This window comes from Pongo abelii, chromosome 20, assembly GCF_028885655.2.
Source record: "Pongo abelii isolate AG06213 chromosome 20, NHGRI_mPonAbe1-v2.0_pri, whole genome shotgun sequence".
Taxonomy (NCBI): domain Eukaryota; kingdom Metazoa; phylum Chordata; class Mammalia; order Primates; family Hominidae; genus Pongo; species Pongo abelii.
Window position 1 is genome coordinate 11,222,646 of NC_072005.2, and position 22,687 is coordinate 11,245,332.

The 22,687-nt window shown below is 54.1% G+C and overlaps 2 protein-coding genes across 28 annotated transcripts in view; both read right to left on the reverse strand.

Moving 5' to 3' along the window:
* The window catches only part of KANK2 (KN motif and ankyrin repeat domains 2), a 33,036-nt gene extending 16,470 nt beyond the window's left edge, over positions 1-16,566 (reverse strand). For 2 of the 20 annotated variants that reach the window (XM_063719949.1, XM_024237171.3), the window contains exons 1-4: positions 16,392-16,534; positions 14,351-14,517; positions 13,190-13,305; positions 11,545-12,756 (exon numbers count right to left, since the gene is read on the reverse strand). In XM_063719949.1, coding sequence (XP_063576019.1) covers positions 11,545-12,756; positions 13,190-13,226 — 1,249 coding nt within the window. In that variant the 5' untranslated portion in view covers positions 13,227-13,305; positions 14,351-14,517; positions 16,392-16,534. Of the gene's footprint in view, positions 1-11,544; positions 12,757-13,189; positions 13,306-14,311; positions 14,579-16,170; positions 16,289-16,391 lie in introns of those variants that run through there. The other 18 variants (XM_063719943.1, XM_063719940.1, XM_063719945.1 and 15 more) reach the window with 15 other exon arrangements.
* A 1,410-nt stretch (positions 16,567-17,976) lies between these two features.
* DOCK6 (dedicator of cytokinesis 6) overlaps positions 17,977-22,687 on the reverse strand; it is a 63,306-nt gene continuing 58,595 nt past the window's right edge. For 3 of the 8 annotated variants that reach the window (XM_054539691.2, XM_024237576.3, XM_024237575.3), the window contains 7 exons: positions 21,311-21,436; positions 21,121-21,210; positions 20,598-20,834; positions 19,617-19,760; positions 19,422-19,528; positions 19,014-19,175; positions 17,977-18,221 (listed from right to left, as the gene is read on the reverse strand). In XM_054539691.2, coding sequence (XP_054395666.1) covers positions 18,179-18,221; positions 19,014-19,175; positions 19,422-19,528; positions 19,617-19,760; positions 20,598-20,834; positions 21,121-21,210; positions 21,311-21,436 — 909 coding nt within the window. In that variant the 3' untranslated portion in view covers positions 17,977-18,178. Of the gene's footprint in view, positions 18,436-19,013; positions 19,268-19,421; positions 19,529-19,616; positions 19,761-20,597; positions 20,835-21,120; positions 21,211-21,310; positions 21,443-22,687 lie in introns of those variants that run through there. The other 5 variants (XM_054539692.2, XM_063719938.1, XM_054539688.2 and 2 more) reach the window with 4 other exon arrangements.

A 22,687-nucleotide genomic window follows, 5' to 3' on the forward strand; every position in this document is an offset into this window, starting at 1 on the left:
TCATGAGTGGGGAACCGAGCGAGAGCAAACGCCAGTTGCTATGTCAGTGTCTTGATTTTTCTTTTTAAACTTGGCAATAAATTCACATGAAACAAACAAACATACTGCATGGCCAGGAGACAGATTCACAATCTCAATCTCTGCCCAAAATGCAGGGTGCCTAACTTGAAATCCTGGGAGAGGCCGGGCGTAGTAGCTCACGCTTGTAATCCCAGCACCTTGGGAGGCTGAGGTGGGTGGGTCACTTGAAGTCAGGAATTAAGAGACCAGCCTGGCCAACATGGCAAAACCCCGTCTCTACTAAAAATATAACAGTTAGCCGGGCATGGTGGTGGACATTTGTAATCCCATCTACTCAGGAGGCTGAGGCAGGAGAATCGCTTGAACCCGGGAGGCGGAAGTTGCAGTGAGCCGAGATAATGCCACTGCACTCCAGCCTGGGGGATAGAGCGAGACTGTCTCCAAAAAAAAAAAAAAAACAAAAAAGAAATCCTGGGAGAGCCAAAAAATGAGGTGGAGCAATATTATGCTAAGTGAAAGAAGCCAGATGCAAAAGGGACAAAAACATTGCATGATTCGATTCACAGGAGTTCCCTAGAGTTGTCAAGGTTTATTATTATTATTTGATACGTCCCTCTCCATCATCCAGGCTGGATTGCAGTGGCGTGATATGTCTCTCTCCATTGTCCAGGCTGGATTGCTGTGACGTGATCTCGGCTCACTGCAAACTCTGCCTCCCAGGTTCAAGTGATTCTCCTGCCTCAGCCTCCTGAATAGTTGGGATTACAGGTACCCACTACCATGCCTGGCTAATCTTTGTATTTTTACTAGAGACAAGGTTTCACCATGTTGGCCAGGATGATCTCAAACTCCTGACCTCAAGTGATCCATCTGCCTTGGCCTCCGAAAGTGCTGGGGTTACAGGTGTGAACCACTGCGCCCGGCCCTAGAGTTATCAGATTTAAACAGACAGAAAATAGAATGGTGGATGCCGGGGGCTGGGGGAAAGAGAATGGGAAGTGAGTGTTTAATGGGGACAGAGTTTCAGTTTGGAAAGATGAGAAAGTTCTGAAGATGGATGGTGGTGATGGTTGCACAATAGTGTGAATGGGCTGGGCATGGTGGCTCACACCTATAATCCCAGGACTTTGAGAGGCTGAAGCGGGAGGATCTCTTGAGTCCAGGAGTTTGAGACCAGCTTGGGCAACACAGGGAGATCCTGTCCCTAACAAATACAAGAAAAAACAAACAAACAAAAAATGATGCAAAAGTACTTAATGCCACTGAATTATATACTCAAAAATGGATAAGATGGTTAAATTTTTTTTTTTTTTTTGAGATGGAGTCTTGCTTTGTCATCCAGGTTGGAGTGCAGTGATGCGATCTTGGCTCACTGCAACCTCTGCCTCCTGGGTTCAAGCCATTCTCTTGCCTCAGCCTCCTGAGTAGCTGGGATTACAGGTGTGTGCCAACACGCCCGGCTAATTTATATTTTTAGTAGAGATGGGGTTTCGCCATGTTGGCCAGGCTGGTCTCAAACTCCTGATCTCCAGTGATCCGCCTGCCTCAGCCTCCCAAAGTGCTGGGATTACAGGCTTAAGCCAACACGCCCGGCCAGATGGCAAATTTTATGTTTTATCTATGTTACCACAATATTGTAAATGGTGAAAAAATTTGAGAGGCTGAGGCAGGAGGATCGCTTGAGGCCAGGAGTTCAAGACCAGCCTGGGCAACATAGCAAGACTCTATCTCTACAAAAAATTTAAAAATTAGCCAGGTGTGGTGGAGTGCGCCTATAGTCCTACAAAATAAGAGCAAAGATGGAGTAGTTGGTCTATGAGAGAGTAAAACATATTTCAAAGCCACAACCATGAGAACAGCAGGGCATTTATGCATTAATACATGAGAACAGCAGGGCATTTATGCATTAATAAATGGACCAATGGGACAGAGAAGACAGCCCAGCACAGGCTCCAATCTCTGGGCATTGAGTGTAAGACAGAGGGGGTTTCCACAAGCCAGTGGGAGACAGTGGATTCTGTGGTGTGGTTTTGGGAGAAGCAGCTTACTTTACATGAGAAGAACCAAGCTGGATCTCTATCTCATAGCATACGCAAGAAAGAAACTGTGAAGAATTAAAATGAAGGTGCAACTACAAAGCTAAAGGGAGATAATGTAGCAGACTATCAGGGACTCAGGAAGGGGAAAGATTCATTCATTCATTCATTCATTCAGTGACAGAGTCTCACTCTGTTGTCCAGGCTGGAGCGCAGTGGCGTGATCACAGCTCATTCCAGCTTCAAACTCCTCAGCTCAAGTGATCCTCCCGCTTCAGCCTCCCGAGTAGCTGGGACTACAGGCATGCACCACCACGCCCAGCTAATTTTTTTTTTTGAGACAGTCTTGCATTGTCACCCCAGGCTGAAGTGGAGTGGGGCCATCTCAGCTCACTGCAACCTTCACCTCCCTGGTTCAAGCGATTCTCCTGCCTCAGCCTCCCGAGTAGCTGGGATTACAGGTGCCTGCTACCATGCCCAGATAATTTTTTTGTATTTTTAGTAGAGATGGGGTTTCACTATGTTGGCCAGGCTGGTCTTGAACTCCTGGCCAATTTTTGTATTTTTTGTAGAGATGGGGGTCTTACTATGTTGCCTAGGCTGGCCTGGCACTCCTGGGCTCAAAGCAATTTTCCCACCAAAGTGTTGAGATCACAGGTGTAAGTCAATGTGCCCAGTTAAGATTCTTTTAAAAATTCTTCCAAGCACAATCCACATATGCAAAATATAATGGTTTTAACTATATTCAAAACGAAGACTTCTGGCCAGGCATGGTGGCTCATGCCTGTAATCCCAACACTTTGGGAGGCCAAAGTGGGCGGATCACTTGAGTCAGGAGTTCAAGATCAGCCTGGCCAACATGGTGAAACCCAGTCTCTACTGATAATACAAAAATTAGCAGAGTATGGTGGCAGGCACCTGTAATCCCTGCTACTCGGGAGGATGAGGCAGGAGAATTGCTTGAACCTGGGAGGCGGAGGTTGCAGTGAGCCGAGATCGTGCCACTGCACTCCAGCCTGGATGACAGAGCGAAACTCCGTCTCAAAAACAAAAACAAAAATGAAGACCAACTAAGATCCTCATGGGTGCGGTAGGGGAGTGCCGGAGATTGGCACAGGCAAAAATTGGCAAGGGATAATCTTCTAAAACAGGGTCAACAAACTTTCTGGGAAGGGCTAGATAGCAAACATTTTTGGTTACGTCAAACATAAGGACTTGGTTGCAACTGCTCAACTGTGGCATAGTTCTAACACAAAACCAGTCACAGTATGTAAGTGATTCCGTGTGGCTGTATCCAATAAGTTTGAATTTCACATAATCTTGTTCATGTCAAGAAATATTTTTTTTGAGACAGGGCGAGACTCTATTTTTTTTTTAATGTGAAAAAAAAAATCAATAAATAAACTAGAGCAGCACCTAAATTCCATTCTGCCCCAACAGAGAAGCAGGCAGTGACTTCAGGAAACTTCTTTTTTTTCTTTTTTTTTGAGATGAAGTCTCGCTCTTGTTGCCCAGGCTGGAGTGCAATGGCGCGATCTCAGCTCACTAGCAACTTTTGCCTCCCGAGGTCAAGCAATTCTCCTGCCTCAGCCTTCCGAGTAGCTGGGATTACAGGCATCCGCCATCATGCCCGGCTAATTTTTGTATTGTTGTAGAGATGGGTTTCACCATGTTGGCCAGGGTGGTCTCGACCTCCTGACCTCAGTTGAGCCACCGCGCCCAGTCTACTTCAGGCAACTTCTGTTGCCCAGGCTGGAGTGTAATCATAGCTTGCTGCAGCCTCAAAATCCTGGGCTTGCCGGGCATGGTGGCTCACACCTGTAATCCCAGCACTTTGGGAGGCCGAGGTAGGTGGATCGCCTGAGCCCAGGAGTTTGAGACCAGCCTGGGCAACATGGTGGAACCCCATCTCCACAACAAAAAAATTCCTGGGCTCAAGGAATCCTCCTGCCTCAGCCTCCCAAGTAGCTGAGACTACAGCTGCACGCCACCATGCCAAACTAATTTTTAATTTTTTTGTAGAGATGGGGTGTCACTATATTGCCCAGGCTGGTCTCAAACTCCTGGCCTCAAGTGATCCTTCTGCCTTGGCCTCCCAAAGTGCTGGGATTACAGGTGTGAGCCACTGTACTTGGCCCAAAATATATTTTTTAAATCATTCAACCATTTAAAAAAAACTTAAAAATCATTCTTAGCTTTGGGTTGTAGAAAAACAGGTTTCAGGCTGTATCTGGCCCACAGGCCGTAGTTTGCCAGTTTTGACTCTGGAAGATACCAGCAACTTCTAAAAACTGCTCAGAGAAAAAATGGAGAAAGGCTACAAGTAAGACTTACAGAGGAACTTTATTAGGCATACACAGAGAAGCCATATCTCTCACTGCCTGTTAGAGCTATATCAATGAAAACAATAAGGAGGGCTGAATTCCGAGGCTCACATTTATAATCCCATGGCTTTGGGAGGCTGAGGTGGATCACTTCAGCCCTGGAGTTCGAGACCAACCTAAGCAACAGAGCAAGACCCCATCTCTACAAAAAATTACCCGAATGTGACGGCACTTGCCTTTAGTCCTAGCTACTCAGGAGGCTGAGGTGGAGGGATCACTTGGGCCCGAGAGGTTGAGGCTGCAGTGAACTGTGACTGTGCCACTGCACTCCAGCCTGGGTGACACAATGAGACCATCTCAAAAAACAAACAAAACAATGAGGAGATACCATTATGTAGCAGTTATCAGATGGATAAAAAAAATGAGAAAGACAGGGCCAGGCGTGGTAGCTCACGCCTGCAATCCCAGCACTTTGGGAGGCCGAGGCGGGTGGATCACCTAAGGACGGGAGTTTGAGACCAGCCTGGCCAACATGGTGAAACCCCGTCTCTACTAAAGATACAAAAATCAGCCAGGCGTGGTGGTGGGCGCCTGTAATCCCAGCTACTAGAGATGCTGAGGCACAAGAATCGCTTGAACCTGGGAGGCGGAGGTTGCAGTGAGCCAAGATTGCGCCACCGCACTCCAGCCTGGGCAACAGAGCAAGACTCTGTCTCAAAAAAGAAAAAAAAAGAAAGAGGGCCAGGCGCGGTGGCTCACACCTGTTAATTCTAGCACTTTGGGAGGCCAAGGCGGGCAGATCAACTGAGGTCGGGAGTTGGAGACCAGCCTGACCAACATGGAGAAACCCCGTCTCTACTAAAAATACAAAATTAGCCGGGCATGGTGGCGCATGCCTGTAATCCCAGCTACTCGGGAGGCTGAGGCAGGAGAATCGCTTGAACCCAGGAGGTGGAGGTTACGGTGAGCCAAGATCGCGCCACTGCACTCCAGCCTGGGCAACAAGAGTGAAACTCTGTCTCAAAAAAAAAGAAGAAAAATTAGAAAGACAGATAAAGCCATATGTTGGTGAGGATACGAGAAAATGGACACCTTGAACCGGAGCACGGTGTTAGGAGTGCGGATAGGGACAGCCTTTTTTGGAAAGGATCAGACAGGACTTGGAGTGAAGTTGCAAATCCTCTAGGAATGGGCAGTCCCACAGGAGGGGACATGTGAAGATGACTCCAGCATTGTTTGTGGTGGCCGGAAATTAGAAGTAACCAGATACCTACTGTGAGGGGATTAGGGAAGAGTGTAGGTGGGTGGGGTGGCTCACACCTGTAATCCCAGAACTTTGGGAGGCCAAGGCGGGCAGATCATGAGGTCAGGAGTTTGAGACCAGCCTGGCCAACGTGGTGAAACCCTGTTTCTACTAAAAATACAAAAATTAGCCAGGCGTGGTGGCGCACATCTATAATCCCAGCTACTTGGGAGGCTGAGGCAGGAGAATTGCTTGAACCCGGGAGGCAGAGGTTACAGTGAGCCGAGATCACGCCACTGCACTCCACCCTGGGCAACAGAGCGAGATTCCATCTCAAAAAAAAAAAGGAAGAAAAAAAAGAAAAGAAAAAGTGACAAACCAGATTTACAAACATCAGTGTGGAGAGTTCAAAAATAGTGTAAGGAGAGGAAAAAATAAGAAACAGAAAGAGATTTTTGTTTTTCTGAAGCACAACACCATTTAAGGAAATGAAGCACGCACAAGGCATATTTTTCAAGGACACTCAAATGTCTAAATAAGTTTCTGGAAGGTGGATTGTAAGGAATGGTATTAGATGGGGTGGGGGTGGTACTGACGGTGGAGAGCGGAGGGTGGTGAGCTTCAGCCTGTGGGTGCTGTTTTTACATTTTTAACTGGATGGGAAAGAAGAATTTAATTTGGGACTCATGAAAAGTATGTGAAATAGAAATTTCAGGGTCTGCAAATAAAGTTTTATTGGAACACAGCCATGTTCGTTCATTTCCATATTGTCTATGGCTGCTTTTGCAACTGCAAAATGAAGGCTCTGAAGCACCAAACTCAAAAATGTATACATTAAATATGTGCATTTTTTTGCATATTAAGTATACATCAATAAAATCAGAAGAAGCTGGGCATGGTGGCACACGCCTGTAATCCCAGCTATTTAGGAGGCTGATGTGGAAAGATCACTTCAGTCCCCGAGTTTGAAACCAGCCTGGGCAACATAGTGAGACCTCATCTCAATAAAAAGGATAAAAGGAATAAAAATAAAGTGGGGAGGAAAAAAGAACTGAGGCAGAGTTGAATCAATGCAATAGAGACTGTATGACCTGCAAAAGTGAAAATATTTACTGACCCTTAGCATTGAAGTTTGAAGGTGGAGGTTGAAGGTGAAAAAATAATAAGTAATACAAGAGAAGTGGTCTGCACAGGCTAATGTGGATGGTTGTCAGGAGCTGAGGAATGAGATGAACTCAGTTTTGGACTCCTGAAGGCCAAAATAAATTTTTTTTTTTTTTTTGAGATGGAGTCTCAGTCTCACTCTGTCACCCAGGCTGGAGTGCAGCAATGCGATCTCAGCTCACTGCAATTTCCACCTCCCCGGTTCAAGCGATTCTCCTGTCTCAGCTTCCCAAGTAGCTGGGATTACAGGTGTGTGCCACCACACCTGGCTAATTTTTGTATTTTTAGTAGAGATGGGGTTTTGCCATGTTGCCCAGGCTGGTCTTGAGCTCCTGACCTCAGGTGATCTGCCCACCTTGGCCTCCTAAAGTTCTGGGATTATAGGCATGAGCCACCACACCTGGCCCATAATAAGTTTTTGTTTTTTTTTTTAATTTAGGCTGGGTGCGGTAGCTCATTCCAGTTTGTTCAACCCCTTGATAAGCTCGAGCCTCTGTTTATCTCAGGGCCTTTGTCCCTGCTGTGCTCCTCCCTGGAACATTGTTTTTTCCACCTCTTCTGGTGACTTCTTTCCTTTCACGTCTTCATTCAAAGATGCTCCTTGGAGGGCGAGTGCTGTGGCTCACGCCTGTAATCCCAGCACTTTGGGAGGCGGAGGTGGGCAGACCACAAGGTTAGGAGTTCAAGACCAGCCTGGCGAACATAGTGAAACCCTGTCTCTACAGGAAAATTAGCTGGGTGTGGTGATGGGTGCCTGTAATCCCAACTACTTGGAAGGTGGAGGCAAGGAGAATCGTTTGAACCCAGGAGGTGGAGGTTGCAGTGAGCTGAGATAGCGCCACTGCACACCAGTCCGGGTGGCAGTGCAAGACTCCATCTCAAAAAAAAAAAAAAAGATGCACCTTTGAGAGGCTATAGAGCCAAGAGCTGACCTTGGGCACCAAATATCAACCATGCCTGGTACCATGATGAACACCTGACATGAATTGATTCTCTCTCCCCCACCCCCACCCACAAGATTGGTCTTGCCCAGGCTGGAGTACAGTGGCGTGGTCACAACTCACTGTAGCCTTGACCCCCTGGGCTCAAGCAATCCTCCTGCTTTGGCCTCCGAAAGCTCTAGGATTATAGGCATAAGCCACTACGCCTGGCTGAATTGACATATTAAAGCCTCACATTATTCCAGTGATACTGTGCCATCAGGACCCCCGATTTGCAAATGAGGAAACTGAGGCATAGAGAGATTTCATCACTTGCTCAAAGGCCGAGAAGGTTGGATCACCTGAGGTCAGGAGTTTGAGACCAGCCTGACCAACATGGTGAAACCCCATCTCTACTAAAAATACAAAAATTAGTCAGTCATGGTGGTGCATGCCTGTAATCCCAGCTACTCGGGAGGCGGAGGCAGAAGAATCTCTTGAACTCGGGAGGCGGGGGTTGCAGTGAGCCGAGACTGCACCACTGCACTCCAGCCTGGGTGACAGAGCAAGACTCTGTCTCAAAAAAAAAAAAAAAAAAAAAAGGAAGATATAGAAATGAATTAAGACCTTCCAGCTTGGCTCAAGCAAGGCAGAGATTGGGGCTGGCTGCAGCAAGAGGGAATAAAATGAGACTCCAGGAAGAACTTTCAGGGCAGCAGCTTGCATGCAAAGAAGGTGGACATTGCTATGTCTGTTTGTCCTGCAGGCAGAAGGCCTCTCAGCTGCTCTGGGAGGCACGTCTGGAATGGTGGTTGCCTCTCAGAGATTCCGAGGCTGGGCCAGGCGGGGCCTCTGGCAGGGGGCCAGAACCTCAGGGCCTGGTGTTTGGGATAGACATAGGACAGGCGGGTAGTGTCCAGAGCGGGCCAGGAACAACACGGGCCGGCGAGAAAACACAGCTGGGTCCCTGCCCTCCAGCCTGTGCCCTCCGGTCTGTCAGTAGGGGCTCTGGCCACCTGACATTCGCGGCTGGGATGAGAACTTGGGCCCTACCTTCAAGCCCTGCTGCAGATTCAAGCTGTCCTGGGTTTATTTCTTTTTTCTTTTCTTTTTTTTTTTTTTTGAGATGGAGTCTCACCGTCATCCAGGCTAGAGTGCAGTGGTGCGACCTCGGCTCAATGCAACCTCTGCCTCCTAGGTTCAAGCAATTCTCCTCCTTTAGCCTAGCTAGAACTACAGGCGTGTGCCACCATGCCCAGCTAATTTTTGTATTTTTAGTAGTGACGGGGTTTCGCCATATTGGCCAAGCTGGTCTTGAACCCCTGAGCTCAGGTGATCCACCCACCTCAGCCTCCCAAAGTGCTAGGATTACAGGCCTGATGTCCTGGGTTTGCATACTGGCTCAGTTGAGCCACTTCCTGCCTGTGTGACACAGGACAAATGAATCTCCTCCCTAAGCCTCAGTTTCCCCAGGTATGAACAGGTTGACCAGAACATTATCAGCAGAAGCAGCAACCAGTACTTAACCATGTGCATTAATTCATAAATTCCCCACCTCTCTAGAGGTGGAGAGCGTTATCATGCCACTTCACAAACAGGGACGTTTAGGGCTAGAGAGGTGATGTTGCTCACCCAGTATCACACAGCATGAGTTTGAACGCACCTGGCAGAGCCTCCCTGACCATGTTTCTAGAAGAACAGTTGTCATTATTATTATTGTTGTTGAGACACAGTTTCACTCTGTTGCCCAGGCTGGAGTGCAGTGGCATGATCTCAGCTCACTGCAACCTCCGGCTCCCAGGATCAAGCGATTCTTGTGCTTCAGTCTCCCAAGTAGCTGGGATTACAGGCGCCCACCACCACGCCCAGCTAATTTTTGTATTTTTAGTAGAGACGGGGTTTCACCATGTTGGCCAGGCTGGTCTTGAACTCCTGGCCTCAAGTGATCTGCCTGCCTCTGCCTCCCAAAGTGCTGGGATTACAGGCGTGAGCCACCGTGCCCAGCCAGCTGTCATTATTATTATTAATTATTTTGAGATACAGTTTCACTCTGTTGCCCAGGCTGCAGGGCATTGGTGTGATCTTGGCTCACTGCAACCTCCGCCTCCTGGGTTCAAGCGATTCTCCTGCCTCAGCCTCCGGAGTAACTGGGACTACACGTGTGCGCCACCACGCCCGGCTAATTTTTGTATTTTTAATAGAGACAGGGTTTCACTGTGTTGGCCAGGCTGGTCTTGAACTCCTGGCCTCAAGCGATCCACCTGCCTCGGCCTCCAAAGTGTGGGATTACAGGCGTGAGCCACTGCGCCCGGCCCAGCTGTCATTATTATGAATCATTTGGGTGGCTTCTCCCAGGGACCTCGGGACAACCCGGCAGCTGACATTCTGCACAGCCGGCATCCCCTTTCCTGGCATGAGGACTCAGTACTTCCTCTGGGAAGCACCCCCTTCCTCCCTCAAAGGCCACAGGGCTTGGGTGGGGCTCCCCTACCCCCGGCGTCCATGGCTAGGCAGACAGGGACACCGTGATTGGCTCAGCAATGGGCACATGACCCAGGCCAGCCAATGAGGGCCCCCTCTGGGATTTTTACTGGTGCTCTTTGGATTAAGGAGCTCCCTCTCCACTAAACTGGACAGACAGATGCCTGGAGCAGTGAGGTCACCTTCCTTGCCTGCCTGAAAGAGAAGCTCCCAGGGTAAACAAGAAGAGAAAGGCACCAAGTTAGATTCCTGATGATATCTGGGCACTGAGGCCAGCGTGGTGGCTCATGCTTGTAGTCCCAGCACTCTGGGAGGCCAAGACAGGAGCATCACTTGAGCCCAGAAGTTTGAGACCAGCCTGGGCAACATAACGAGACTTTGTCTCTACAAAAAATAAAAAAAATTAACGAGGCACAGTGGTGCGTGCCTGTAGACCCAGCTACTTGGGAGGCTAAGGCGGGAGGACTGCTTGAGCCTAGGAGGTCAAGGCTGCAGTGAGCCATGACTCATGCATGCACTCATGGAGTGCACCAACTGCACTCCAGCCTGGGCAATGGAGCGAGACTCTATCTCTTAATAACAACAACAACAAGATATTTGTGCACCTGGATCCAGCCATGCCTGAAGCTGTCATCAGTTACATAATAACACATTTCCTTTTCACTGCTTAAACAGGTCCGAGATTGATTCCTGCCACTTACTGAATAAACGGAGGATTTCTGCCTGGTAAACCAACAGCCTTGCGGAACTTTCCCCCAAATACCTCCCGCTTTCTGGATACTGACAAAGTGGCAGTCACCTAATTTCTCTGCATGGTTGCTACAGCCCTGAGGTTGGCTGCACAATTCTCCCCCTTTTGTGGATGATAAGACAGAGACTCTAAGAGTTGGAGTGATGTGTCTGGTGGAAGGTCAGGGCTGGGGCTGGACCTTGGCATTCTTTTTTTTTTTTTTTTTTTTTTTTGAGACAGAGTCTCCCTCTGTTGCCCAGGCTGGAGTGCAGTGGTGCAGTGGTGTAATCTCGGCTCACTGCAACCTCTGCTTCCCCAGTTCAAGCGGTTCTCCTGCCTCAGCCTCCTGAGTAGCTGAGGTTACAGGCGCACGCCACCACACCTGGCTAATTTTTGTATTTTTAGTAGAGATGGGTTTCACCATGTTGGCCAGGCTGGTCTCCAACTTCTGACCTCAAGTGATCTGCCCGCCTTGGCCTCCCAAAGTGCTGGGATTACAGGCATGCGCCACCGCCCCCTGCCTGGATCCTGGCATTCTGAGGGTCCAGGATGAGCCATGGGAAGAAAGAGGGCCCCCCCACCCCCGCCGCCGCCAAGCCATTCTCTCCTGCCTGCGACCGCTTACCTGCCGTTCCATCGCAGCTGCGCTCTGTGATGCTAATCTTCTTCACCATATGGACGTTGCTGGTAGCCGCAGCGGGCACTGGGCACATCGTCTCCACCACCTCTTGGCTGCGGAACACAGGTGGGCTCTCAGGCCCACCAGGCATTGCCAGGGCCCTCAGCCCTGCGCCGTAAGGCTCCAGGCTCTGGGCCCGCTGTGCAGGGGCGCCAGCGGCTGTGCTGGCCACCACCTCCACCTCCCTCGGCCCTTCTATCACCCGGACTGTATCCACGCGGACCGGGCTGTCCGGCGGTGGCCAGGCCTGGGGCTGGGGGTCAGCCTGCCGGGCCTGAGCTGCCTGCAGCTCCTGCAGTGCCTTCTTGAGCTGGGTCTCCAGCACAGCGACCTTGGCAGTGAGGGCAGCCTCCCCATCAGGCATGCCCAAGTCCCGTTCTCGGACCCAGGTGCCCACACTCCGGGTCTCCAGTGCCACTGGGTCCTCTGGGGGATCGGGGAGGTCCAGGCAGAGCTCGCCGCGACCCCGGCCCGCTGTGGGGTGGCCCAGGAACTTCTGGCTCTTAAGTTGTACTGTGAGCTGCCGCTTTTCCTCCTGGAGCACCGAGAGCTTCACCTGGAGCACAGGGATCAGCTTCACCTGCTCCTCCAGTTGCCGCAGCTTCCGCAGGGCACCCGCCATCTGCTCCCGCACGTGGGCCAGGTGCCCGGCACTGGGAGGCACCGGCGTGGACAGTCCTGAATTCCGTGGTGTCGGGGGTGGCAACCCCACGCCCACCAGGGAGGCTGTCGAGCCGGCCGCACTGGGGGTCAGGGAGCCCAGGCCGGCGGGTGTGGCCGCCTGGTCCTCGAGACGGCGACGGGCGTCCAGCAGCGTGCGCTCCACCCGCGGATTGAAGCCACCGCGGGTCTCCAGAGCACCGTACTGAGGGTAGAAGCCACGGCCGCAGTAGGAATAGGCTGAGTGGCGGCTGTCCCCACTGGCATTGGAGCACAGCGACTCAGTGGACGTCCACCAGGAGCCGGGGCCACGGGGCAGTGAGCTCAGGCGGGGGCGGCGCTGCACCGCCACACGTCGCAGCGTGTGGCCCTTCTCGATGTCGTCCACGTACTTGAGGAAGTCCAGGTCCAGGCGGTAGCCATAGGGGGTCTCCACGGAGTAGGGTGGATCGGGGTCCTTGGCAGGGAAGGCAGGTGGGGAGGCTGGGCCAGGGGTTCCTGAGGATGGGAGAAACACCAGGACCTTTGAATCCTCTTGTCCCCATTCTCAGGGTGAAGACTGATGCCTGGGGAGAGTTGGGGTTTATTTGCCCAAGAGATGGGAGCCCACCTGGTATTCAACTGCATCTGCTCTCAGACCCTCCCAGAGCAGGGCTGTGCCTCCCCTTCAGACTCCTGGGGCTAGGCTATGTCCCCTCTCAAATCCCCCGGGACAGGGCCCTATCCCCCAGCTTAGACTACTCCGTTTTTCCAGTAAGACTCTGCCTCCCCCGTCAGGCCCTCCCAGGGCAGGACTCTGCCTCCTCCCTCAGACCTCTAATTGTTGGGCTATGTCCCACCCTCAAAGTCCCCAGGGCAGGGTCCCCGGCCCCCTCAGGCCTCCAGAACTGAAGCTCCCCAGGGCAGGGCCCTCTTCCCTGAGTCCCCTGACCTGGGAAGGGGGCAGGCACGTGCAGGACCTGGGCCATCTTCTTGTCTGCAGATGTTCCTTGGAAGTCACTTGAGGGATTGCGAGTCAGACTGCCTGCAGCACTGGCTGAGGCTTACCTGGGGAAAGGGAACCACAGCGCCGGGAGTTAGGAGTCTGTAGGGGGAGGGGAGGAGAGGAGGCCAGCCCCCTCCACAGCTGGCTCACCCAGCCCCCCAACCCAGGTCTGGGACCCACTCATAGACGCACACCCAGCCTGGCTGCGGAAGGGCTCCCCCACCCCGACCCCCTCCCCCACTGCAGGTCTGGAACAAAGAAACCAAACCTCACTGCCTGCTTGCACATCTGTCCAGGCCCTGGACAGGCTCCAGCTGTTCCCACAGCCCGGCCTCCACATAGCCCTGGGGCTGGGGGGCCCCAAGCCCAACAGGCCCCACCCTTCCTGCACCCCCTCCCCTCAGCCCAGGCCTGGAGCTGGCCACAGGGAAGGATGGGGCGCTAAGGGATTGAGGCGCTAAGGGGTTGGGGAAGAAGGGAACCTCGTCTTCCTGCAAGGATCTGAGGAGACAGAGATGCAGGGGGACAAAGAGAGGCAAAGCATGGCGAAGGGGACCCCCAGTGACCCCAAAGCTGAGAGCTGGATCAGGCCTAGACTGGGTCGGGGGGAAGGGGTAGGGAAAGTTGGGGAGGCAGCTAGGAGTGAAGCCTTTCCCCTTTATGGAAACAATTTTCTCTAAAAATAAACAGTTTCACTGCCGGGCTACACAGAACTTCCTGCCCGCCTAGGATGCGTCCGGGCTCAGGGGCGCAGTAGGGATAGAGGGCCGGGTGGAGGCCCAGGAAGTCCTGGGGGTGGAGGGGAGGAAGTAAGAGGGGGCGCCTGGAGGCTGCAAAAGGGAGGGACAATCAGAGCCTCTCACTAAACCCCCCTCAGCCCTGGAGGCTGGCCAGGGCTCTTTTGTCCCCAATATAACCCGTCTGAACTTGGCTGGTCCTTTATGTTATCTGATCTCCAGCCATCATGCTGCAGAGGCCCCAGCCCATCCCACCATCAGAGTGAATCCTTTCTGGCCTTTGAGTGCTGGGGCCAGCAGGTGCCTTGGGAGGATGGGCCAGGTAGGGCACCTGCTGGGCATGAAGGCAGGGCTGGGGCTCCAGGGGCACCTGAGCTTGTCCTTGTTCTCCCGTCCTGTCTTGCTTTGTCTCTCTCCAAGTCTCTCTGTGTCTCTCCACCTCTCTGTCTCTCTGTGTCTCTCTCCACGTCTCTGTCCTTCCGTGTCTCTCTCCCTGTCTTTCCACGTCTCTGTCTTCGCTTCTCTGTCTTTCAACACCTGGAACACATGGTCACCAATTGCAGGAAATTCCGTTTTCCATTTGCCTGGAGGCTCACCCCTGAGCAATAGAAAATTGATTGAAAATATTTTCTGGCCACCAAAGAGAGATGGAAAAGCAGGGAGCAAGCGGGATTGGAGCAGGATTGGAATAGCCGAGGGGGGTGGGGTGGGGATGGGGGAAGTGAGGGTGCTGCTGGGCAAATAGTATAGTAACAGTAATAATAACATCAACTCTTTTTTTTTTTTTTCTGAGACGCAGTTTTGCTCTTGTTGCCCAGCTGGAGTGCAATGGCGCGATCTCGGCTCACGGCAACCTCTGCCTCCCAAGTTGAAGCGATTCTCCTGCCTCAGCCTCCTGAGTAGCTAGGATTACAGGCACCTGCCACCACGCCTAGCTAATTTTGTATTTTTAGTAGAGATGGTGTTTCTCCATGTTGGTCAGGCTGGTCTCGAACTCCTGACCTCAGGTGATCCGCCCACCTTGGCCTCCCAAAGTGCTGGGATTACAGGCATGAGCCACCGCACCCAGCCTAACATCAACTCTTTTAATTGTCATGACAATTCCATGAGACGGGCAGTTATCACCCCGTTTCACAGACAGGGGATGCAGAGGGCACAGAAAGGTACAGTGGCTGACCTCGGCGTCACTGGGGCCATGGGGAAGTAGCTGGGCCTGAACGTGAACCTAAGCCTGGTGGATCCCCCCACTGCCCACCAAGCCACCACCCCCAGACTCCACACTAGATATCTCTACCCGTTTCCCAGATAGGGAGACTGAAGTCTGAGGGTCCTCAGTCATCTCACCGCCCTCGATGAGGACCAGCACGTCCCGAGTAAGGGGAAGAGAAAGGAGACGAGGGGGTGTGGTGGGGGACATGGATGTCTGTGGCTGAGACCCTTCTCTCGCCATGGGACCCCTGGGGAGTGGGGAAGGGGTGACAGGATAAGACAGAGATGGAGAGACTGGAGCCTATAAGAGGGGACAGGTAGGTAGCGCAGGGAAGGGGCGCGGGTCTCCCCAACCCACCACCCAAGACCGGCCTGCACATCGCGGAGGTCGGTGGTGGGGGAGGTCTTCCCGCCCCAAACTCGGGGTGGGGGGAGGCGAGAAGGACCCCGCCCCGTTCAGAGAGGGGGCGGGGCCTGTGGGATCCCCGGCTAATGGCAAACAGCTGCCGCTCCCCACGCCGGCCCAGCCGCCAAGCCCAGGCCCAGCCCGGCCGGACGCCCGGCCGCCTTCCCGCCGCCTGGGGCATGGCCGCGGAGGAGGGTGAGGGGGGACAGTGCGGGGAGGGGGCAGAGCCGGGGGGGACAGAGGCAGAAAGTGGGACAGAGACAGGGGAGAAGGGGCAGAGGGGAGCCAGGACAGGAGAAACGGGCAGGGCACGAGGAATCGATGGGGGGTACTGGGAGGAATCGATGGGGGTATGGGGTCAAAGACGAGGAGGGGGCAGGGATGCGGGGACAGAGACACTCCAAGTCTGGAAAGTTTGGGCACAGAAGGTGGAGTTGGAGGCAGCGGCTCGTTGAGACCAGCGAGGTCGTGTCCCAGTGTTGGAGGCGGGGGGTAGGGTAGTAGGTGTGTGTGGGGGTGCACACTCGATCCCCGAACCGGACTTGAACCCCTACCCAGCCCCGGGTCCCACTCGCCTTGCGCGCTCCGGCCGCTGCCTTCCCTGCGTCCAGCCGCCCGAGCGTCCTCGCGCGCGCCACAGCCTGGGCCGCCCGGCCCTCGGAGGTGGCTCCGCCCGCACCACGCCCCCCCGGTGGCCCCGCCCCTCCAGCCGGCCCCGCCCCCTCCAGCCGCCCAGGCGCCCTGGCCGCGGTGGGGGGTGGGGATGTGGAGACGCTGGTTGGAGACTGGATCTCACCTGGACAGCAGGTGTGTGTGCGCGCCGGGGTGTCCGGCCTCGTCCTTCCTTTCTCCCTACGTTCCCGAGGCAGGGTCCTCCCACTGCCGGCCTCCCCCCACCGCCCGCTCTCCCTGGGCCGCTGCGGGGGGCGGAACGGCTCGGCGGCGGGAGGGGGTGGAGCTGGCCGGGGCCCAGCTCGGGGAGGGCGCGCGGGGCGGGCGCGGCAGCGGGAGGTCACCCCTCCCCCAGGCGGCCCAGGGCTGGAAGCGGCCCAGCGTAGGCCTGGCACACGGTGGCGTGACCGCCGCGCGAGAGGGGAGGCTGCACAGGCCTGGGAGCCGGAGCCAGCCAGACCTGGACTCCCTCCCAGACCCATCAAATTTTGCTGCTCTGTGCCTCAGTTTACCTATCTGTAAAATGGAGATGATCATGTTAGCTACCTGATAGGAGTGTTGAGAAGATTCACTAACCATTAGGAAGGGGCCTAACCATCAGGAAGGAGGCCCTTCCGGTTAAAAAGTCTCATAAATGGAGTGGCCTACTTTTGCAGAGATCTTTCTGGGAGCCCTTTAGTACACAGCCAGCCACTCAGCAAGGGCTCAATAAATATTAAGCCAGAGAGGTGGCACACACCTGTAATCTCAGCGCTAGGGAGGCCGAGGCAGGAGGACCGCTTGAGCTCAGGAGTTCGAGACCAGCCTGGGCAACATAGCAAGACCCTGTCTATACAAAAAAATTTTAAAGTGAAAAAAAATTAGGCCAGGCGCAGTGGCTCATGCCTGTAATCCCAGCACTTTGGGAGGCCAAGGTGGGTGGATTATTTGAGCCAAGGAGTTGGAGACCAGCTTTGGCAATATGGCAAGGCCCCATCTGTACAAAAAACAAAATACAAAAAACCACCTGGGGCCGAGAAATGGCTCACGCCTGTAATCCCAACACTTTGGGAGTCCGAGGTGGGTGGATCACCTGAGGTCAGGAGTTCAAGACCAGCCTGGCCAACATGGTGAAACCCCTTCTCTACTAAAAATACGAAAACTATCCCAGCATGGTGGTGCACATCTGTAATCCCAGCTCCTCGGGAGGCTGAGGTATGAGAATAGCTTGCATCTGGGAGGTGAAGGTTGCTGTGAGCCGAGATTGCACCACTGCACTGCAGCCTGGGTGACAGAGCGAACTCCGTCTAAAAAAAAAAAGAAGAAAAAGAAAAAAAAGCCAGGCACAGTGGCATGTGCCTATAATCCCTGTTACTCAGGAGGCTTGAGCCCCGGAGTTTGAGGCTACAGTGAGCTATGATTGTGACACTGCATTCCAGCCTGGGGGACTGAGTGAGAGCCTGTCTGTTAGAAACAAACAAACAAACAAAAACCAGGTATTGTTATTCCAGGTAGGCGTGTGACATTATTTGTGTGTTGCCTTCCCTACTAGAACATCAGCTCCACAAGGGCAGGAATTTGTGTCTGTTGTCACCACAATGTCCCTGGCACCCAGTATGTTCTTGGTGTCTCCATTGATGATGCAGGGATGTGTAGATATGGGGCAGTGGACTGTGAGCATGTGATGAGCATGTGACCCAGCCCCTAGTGACCGCACCACATGGCACAGGTTGCTTATAAAAACCATTTTAAATTAAAAAAGGGAGGAAGCATCAGTGCATACAGATGGGGACACAGGGGCAGAGGGCCCAGCCCCAAGTACAGTGTGGTCACCCCACGGGCCCATGGGCACCAGGGCAGACTCCCCTTGCAGCACAGACAGCTGAGGCCCGGGTGCTGCTTCCTCTAGGCACAGCTTTGGTCCTTGTGGGCTCAGAGGTCTGCCTTTCGGAAACTTGCTCTGTTCAAGGAGTTCCTGGAAAAAGAATGAGGGTGGGTCAGCATAGCCATGGGGCCCCCAACTCCATAGACCTCCCAGCCCACATCCTCTTCCTCGTCCTCCTCCTCATCTTCCTCCGAGGATCCTTCTGGGGTCTCTCCTGTCCCTGATGTGGCTGTGGGATTCTCCGATTCTCTTTTGCAGTCCACCACGGAAGGTATGAATCATCCCCATTTTACAGATGTAGAAACTGAGGTTCAGAAAGATGAATATTCATGTATCTGGGAAATGACTGCTCAGAGCCTGCCCTGCCTTTGTACATCTGGATGACATATTCACGTGCTTATGCAAAGTTGAAGCCACCGCAGCCGGGCGTGGTGGTGGCTCATGCTGTAATCCCAGCACTTTAGGAGGGCAAAGCGGGTGGATCACCTGAGGTCAGGAGTTCGAGACCAGCCTGGCCAACATGGTGAAATCCCGTCCCTACTAAAAATATAAAACATTAGCCAGGCGTGGTGGCGGATGCCTGTAATCCCAGTTACTCAGGAGGCTGAGGCAGGAGACTCGCTTGAATCTGGGAGGCGGAGGTTGCAGTAAGCCGAGACTGTGCCACTGCACTCCAGCCTGGGCGACAGAGGGAGACTCTCTCAAAAAAAACCAAAAAAAACGAGAAAAAAAAAAAAAAAAAACAGAAACAAAACAAAGTCCAAGCTACCAGCAAACATGTTGCTGTGTACGTGTACAACAGCAGCCCCCATCCTGTATCTGTCCTGGTCTGCCTCTGCATCCCCTCTGTAGTCTCTAGGATGGGGGCACCAGGTCAGGCACCTGAGGCTGGGTGGGGTGGGTGCCAGCAGCTGGGGCAGGCGCTGGGTAAGCAGGGGCTGCAGAGCCTCCCGCAGGCGGCAGTAGTTGCGCTCCAGCTCGCGGTGGTACTCCTTCTGGTCCGGCCCAATCAGGGCCTTATTTTTCCGCAGTGCATCCTCACATCTGAGGGCCAGAGGGTGGGAGATGCTCAGAGACTTGCACACGGGACTGAAAGCAAGACTAGGGGTGGGGGCATCCATAAGGCGGGACCAGGCCTGCAGAAAGACCCGCAATAGGAGGTCAGGTTGTGAGAGTGGACTTAATGGGAATCGGGCAGATGGGGGAGCCATGCAGAAATCACATGGACAGAGAGCAGGCCTATGCAGGTTAGGCAGGCACAAGACCCCTCCTGGGGGGTTTTGCGCCTACTTCTTGCAGAAGTCCTTGAAGCAGAGCCGCAATTTGTTGTGATGCCGGAAGAGCTTGGGGTCTTCCGGGATCTCTGCTAAAAACACCTGGGCCACCTCCAGGGGACCCTGTGGGGTGAGAGAGGGACTGGTGAGCCAGGCTGCATGGCACCTGGAGTCCCCCGTGCGGCCTGCATCCCCCTTCCACCAGCCATGCCTGGTTCACGGTGGGCCCTACAGAGCCCTGAAGCACCATCTGTAGCATCTTAGCATCTGGTGGGTCCTGCTCGGTGGCAAAGGCCAGCTCCCGTGTCTTCTTCTGCATGTCCTCGATGGCCACCTCCACTGGTGTCAGCACCGTCTGTGGGGTGAGGGGAGGGTTGTGCACTCGTTGGGGCCTGAGAAGGTCCTGATCGAAGCCAGTCGGGGGCAGCTCAGACCCCGCTGGGAGTGAGAGGGGTCCAAGAACCCAGGCAATGAACAGAATCTGGGGGCCTTCCTGGGTCTGACTCTGGGGGGGTCCAGCCTTGGGTCTGCTGGGTCTGGTACCCTGGGGTCCAGGGGCTTTACATCTGGGGTCTACAGACGTCCTTGGGTCTGGAGGTTAGAGGTTTGGACTGGAAGTTGGAGTTTGGGGTCCCCAACCTGGTTCTGGGGTACATAAGCCAATTTCTGGGTCTAGCGTGTCCACACCTCTCCTCTCTGGGTCTGGAATCCCTGGGCTTCTCCTCCCTGGGCCTTCTTAGATTTGGAGTCCCTGTGCCTCCCCTTTGTGAGTCTAGAATTCCTGGGTCCTCCTGGGTCTGGAGGTAGAGGTTTCAGTTTAGAGATTGGAATGCGGGGTCTCCATATCTTCTCAGCCCAGTTCTAGGGTACCTGGGCCTCTTCCTGGGCCACACCTTTCCTCCCTGGGCCTTCCTAGATCTGGGCTCCCTGTGCCTTCTCTTTCTGGGTCTGGAATCCCTGGGCCACCCTGGGTCTGGGGTCCCTGCATCTTGCCTCCCAGGTCTCCCTGGGTCTGGTCTCCTCCCCTCCCCTCCCTGGGGATCTGGTCTAGGGTCCCTGTGCCACCTCTCTCTGGGTCTGAGATCCGTGAACCACCTTGGGTCTGGGTCCCTGTGTCTTCCCTCCCCTCCCCTCCCAGGGTCTGATGTCCCCTCACCTCCCCACCCCGTCCAGGCCCAGGATCCCCACCCACCTCCTCCCGGTGGCACACACGGATGCGAGTCTTGATGTAGGGGAAGGCGTGGTCGGTGCTGAGCAGCGTCTTACGCTTGTGTTGCTCGGGCAGCTCCCCGTGTGCGCGCCCATCCGGCGTGAAGGGCGTGCAGAACAGGAATGTGCGAAGCCCATAGTTGCGGTCAAAGTAGGTCACCCGGTCCTTGAGCTCGTAGGTATCAAAGTACGGTTCCACATACGTGATCTGGATGTAGGCCTGGGCGCAGGGTCAGGTGTGAGGGTCCCACAGCCCCAGCACGCACAGCCCAGGCCCTGTTCCTGGAGAGAGGGGATCTGGGCATCCCTGGATCTGGGGACTTTGTCATTTCCAAGTCTTCCTATGTCTGGATGTTTGGGAATCCCCTGAGGAATAGGTTTTGGGGTCCCTCAGAGTGAAATATGATTTGGGGTTTCCCAGAGAAAGAGGATTTGAGGGTCCCCAGGAAATAGCAGTTGGAGTCTCTGTGAATCTAAGATTTTGGGGAAATGGTTGGGGGACCCACCTTTTGTGAGTCAAGCTTGGACTTGTCCACAGGGTTAGAGTCTTTGATAATCTCAACGACGTCGTCGCCAAATCTCTCCGTGTAGAACTCCTGGAGACACAGGGCTGACTCGGGGCCACCCAGGGACAGCCCCTACTCCAGCCCCAAGGCAGCCCCATGCCCCGTTCTACCCCCCACCAAAAGGACGTGCCTCCAGCCGGTGTGAGATCTCTGCCAGCTTCGTGATCGATGGCTCCTTGTACACAAACTCCTGCTCATCCAGGTCGCCGAAGCGGGCGCCGTAGAAGCCCACACGGAAATACGTCCCGAACACGCGCTGGGGCTGTGAGAAAGGGTGTGGTTGTCCGGGAGGCCCCTGCTGGAGGTCTCCCTGCCCCAGAGATAGGTGTCTCAAATATCAGGATGGGAATGTGAGGACCCCGAGAACATCAGGACATGGGCACAGGCAGGGGGCCCTGAGAACATGGGGGCATGGATTGCAATATGTAGTTAGGACTGGGGCTGTATTGTTCACAGGTGTGTCCCTAATGCCCATGGGACAGGGTATACAGCAGGTACCCAATAAATGCTTAGATGGCTGAGGAGAGAGATGGCTGTCTCTCACTCTGGGACGGAGGCTCTGACTCCTTTGTTCTAGGGCATTCTCCTTCCCATGCCCCGATGCCCATAAGAATGGGTATACAGTAGGTGCCCAATAAATGCTTGGATGGCTGAGGGAAGGGATGGCTGTGTCTCACTCTAGGACAGAGGTTCTGGTTCCTTTGTTCCATGGCATTCCCCTGCTCCTGTCCCCAGCCCTAAGTTTGGAAGAAGGAACCCCCTCCCTACCACCCTAAAAACATCACCCCATGACTGGAAAGGAAGTGGAATGGCTGGATGTCCACTTACCAAGGCCGATCCGGGGAGGATGGGGCAGACATGGTGGGGCCAGAGGTGTGGGGGACAGAGAGACAATGTCATGGGAGAGGTCAGAGGTCAGAGTTCCCTCAACCCCCAGGGTCCTGGTTAACACTGCCCCATGAGAATCGTTCCATGGGGGGAGAGATCAGAGACGGGAGGCGAAGAGGACCTGCCCTCCCCACCCAGCTCCCACCCAGCCTGCCTGCCTGGGCTCTGGGTTTCTGCCATCTTTGGCCAGAACATTCTCCCCAAACTAGGAGATGCCTAAAAATAGACCTAAGCAGGGAAGAAGCGGGACTGGGGGGGGGGGGGCTGGAGTGGAGGGACACATTAACCAGAAATGAGGAGCAGAGCCTGGGGGAGGCTGGAAGCTGGGGACGCAGGGAGGGACAGAGACTAAGAGACAGTGAGATACCAAGATAGGGAGAGCCACGTGATAGACGGGAGCGAGGAGAAAGAGACCAAGAGACCGTGAGGGAGTCAGAGCCACCCCGCTACCCCCCTGCAGTGACCAAGTTGGCCCTGGCAGAGGGAGGGGTGTCTCTGGAGAGCTCCCAGCTGGGTGAGTCACAAGCTGCCCTCGAGATCTGGGGCGGAGGGGGGGCATTTTTGGGGAAGGGAGGGAAGTAATGGGGTGAGTGCCTTGTGGCCACAGCCCCAGCCCCAG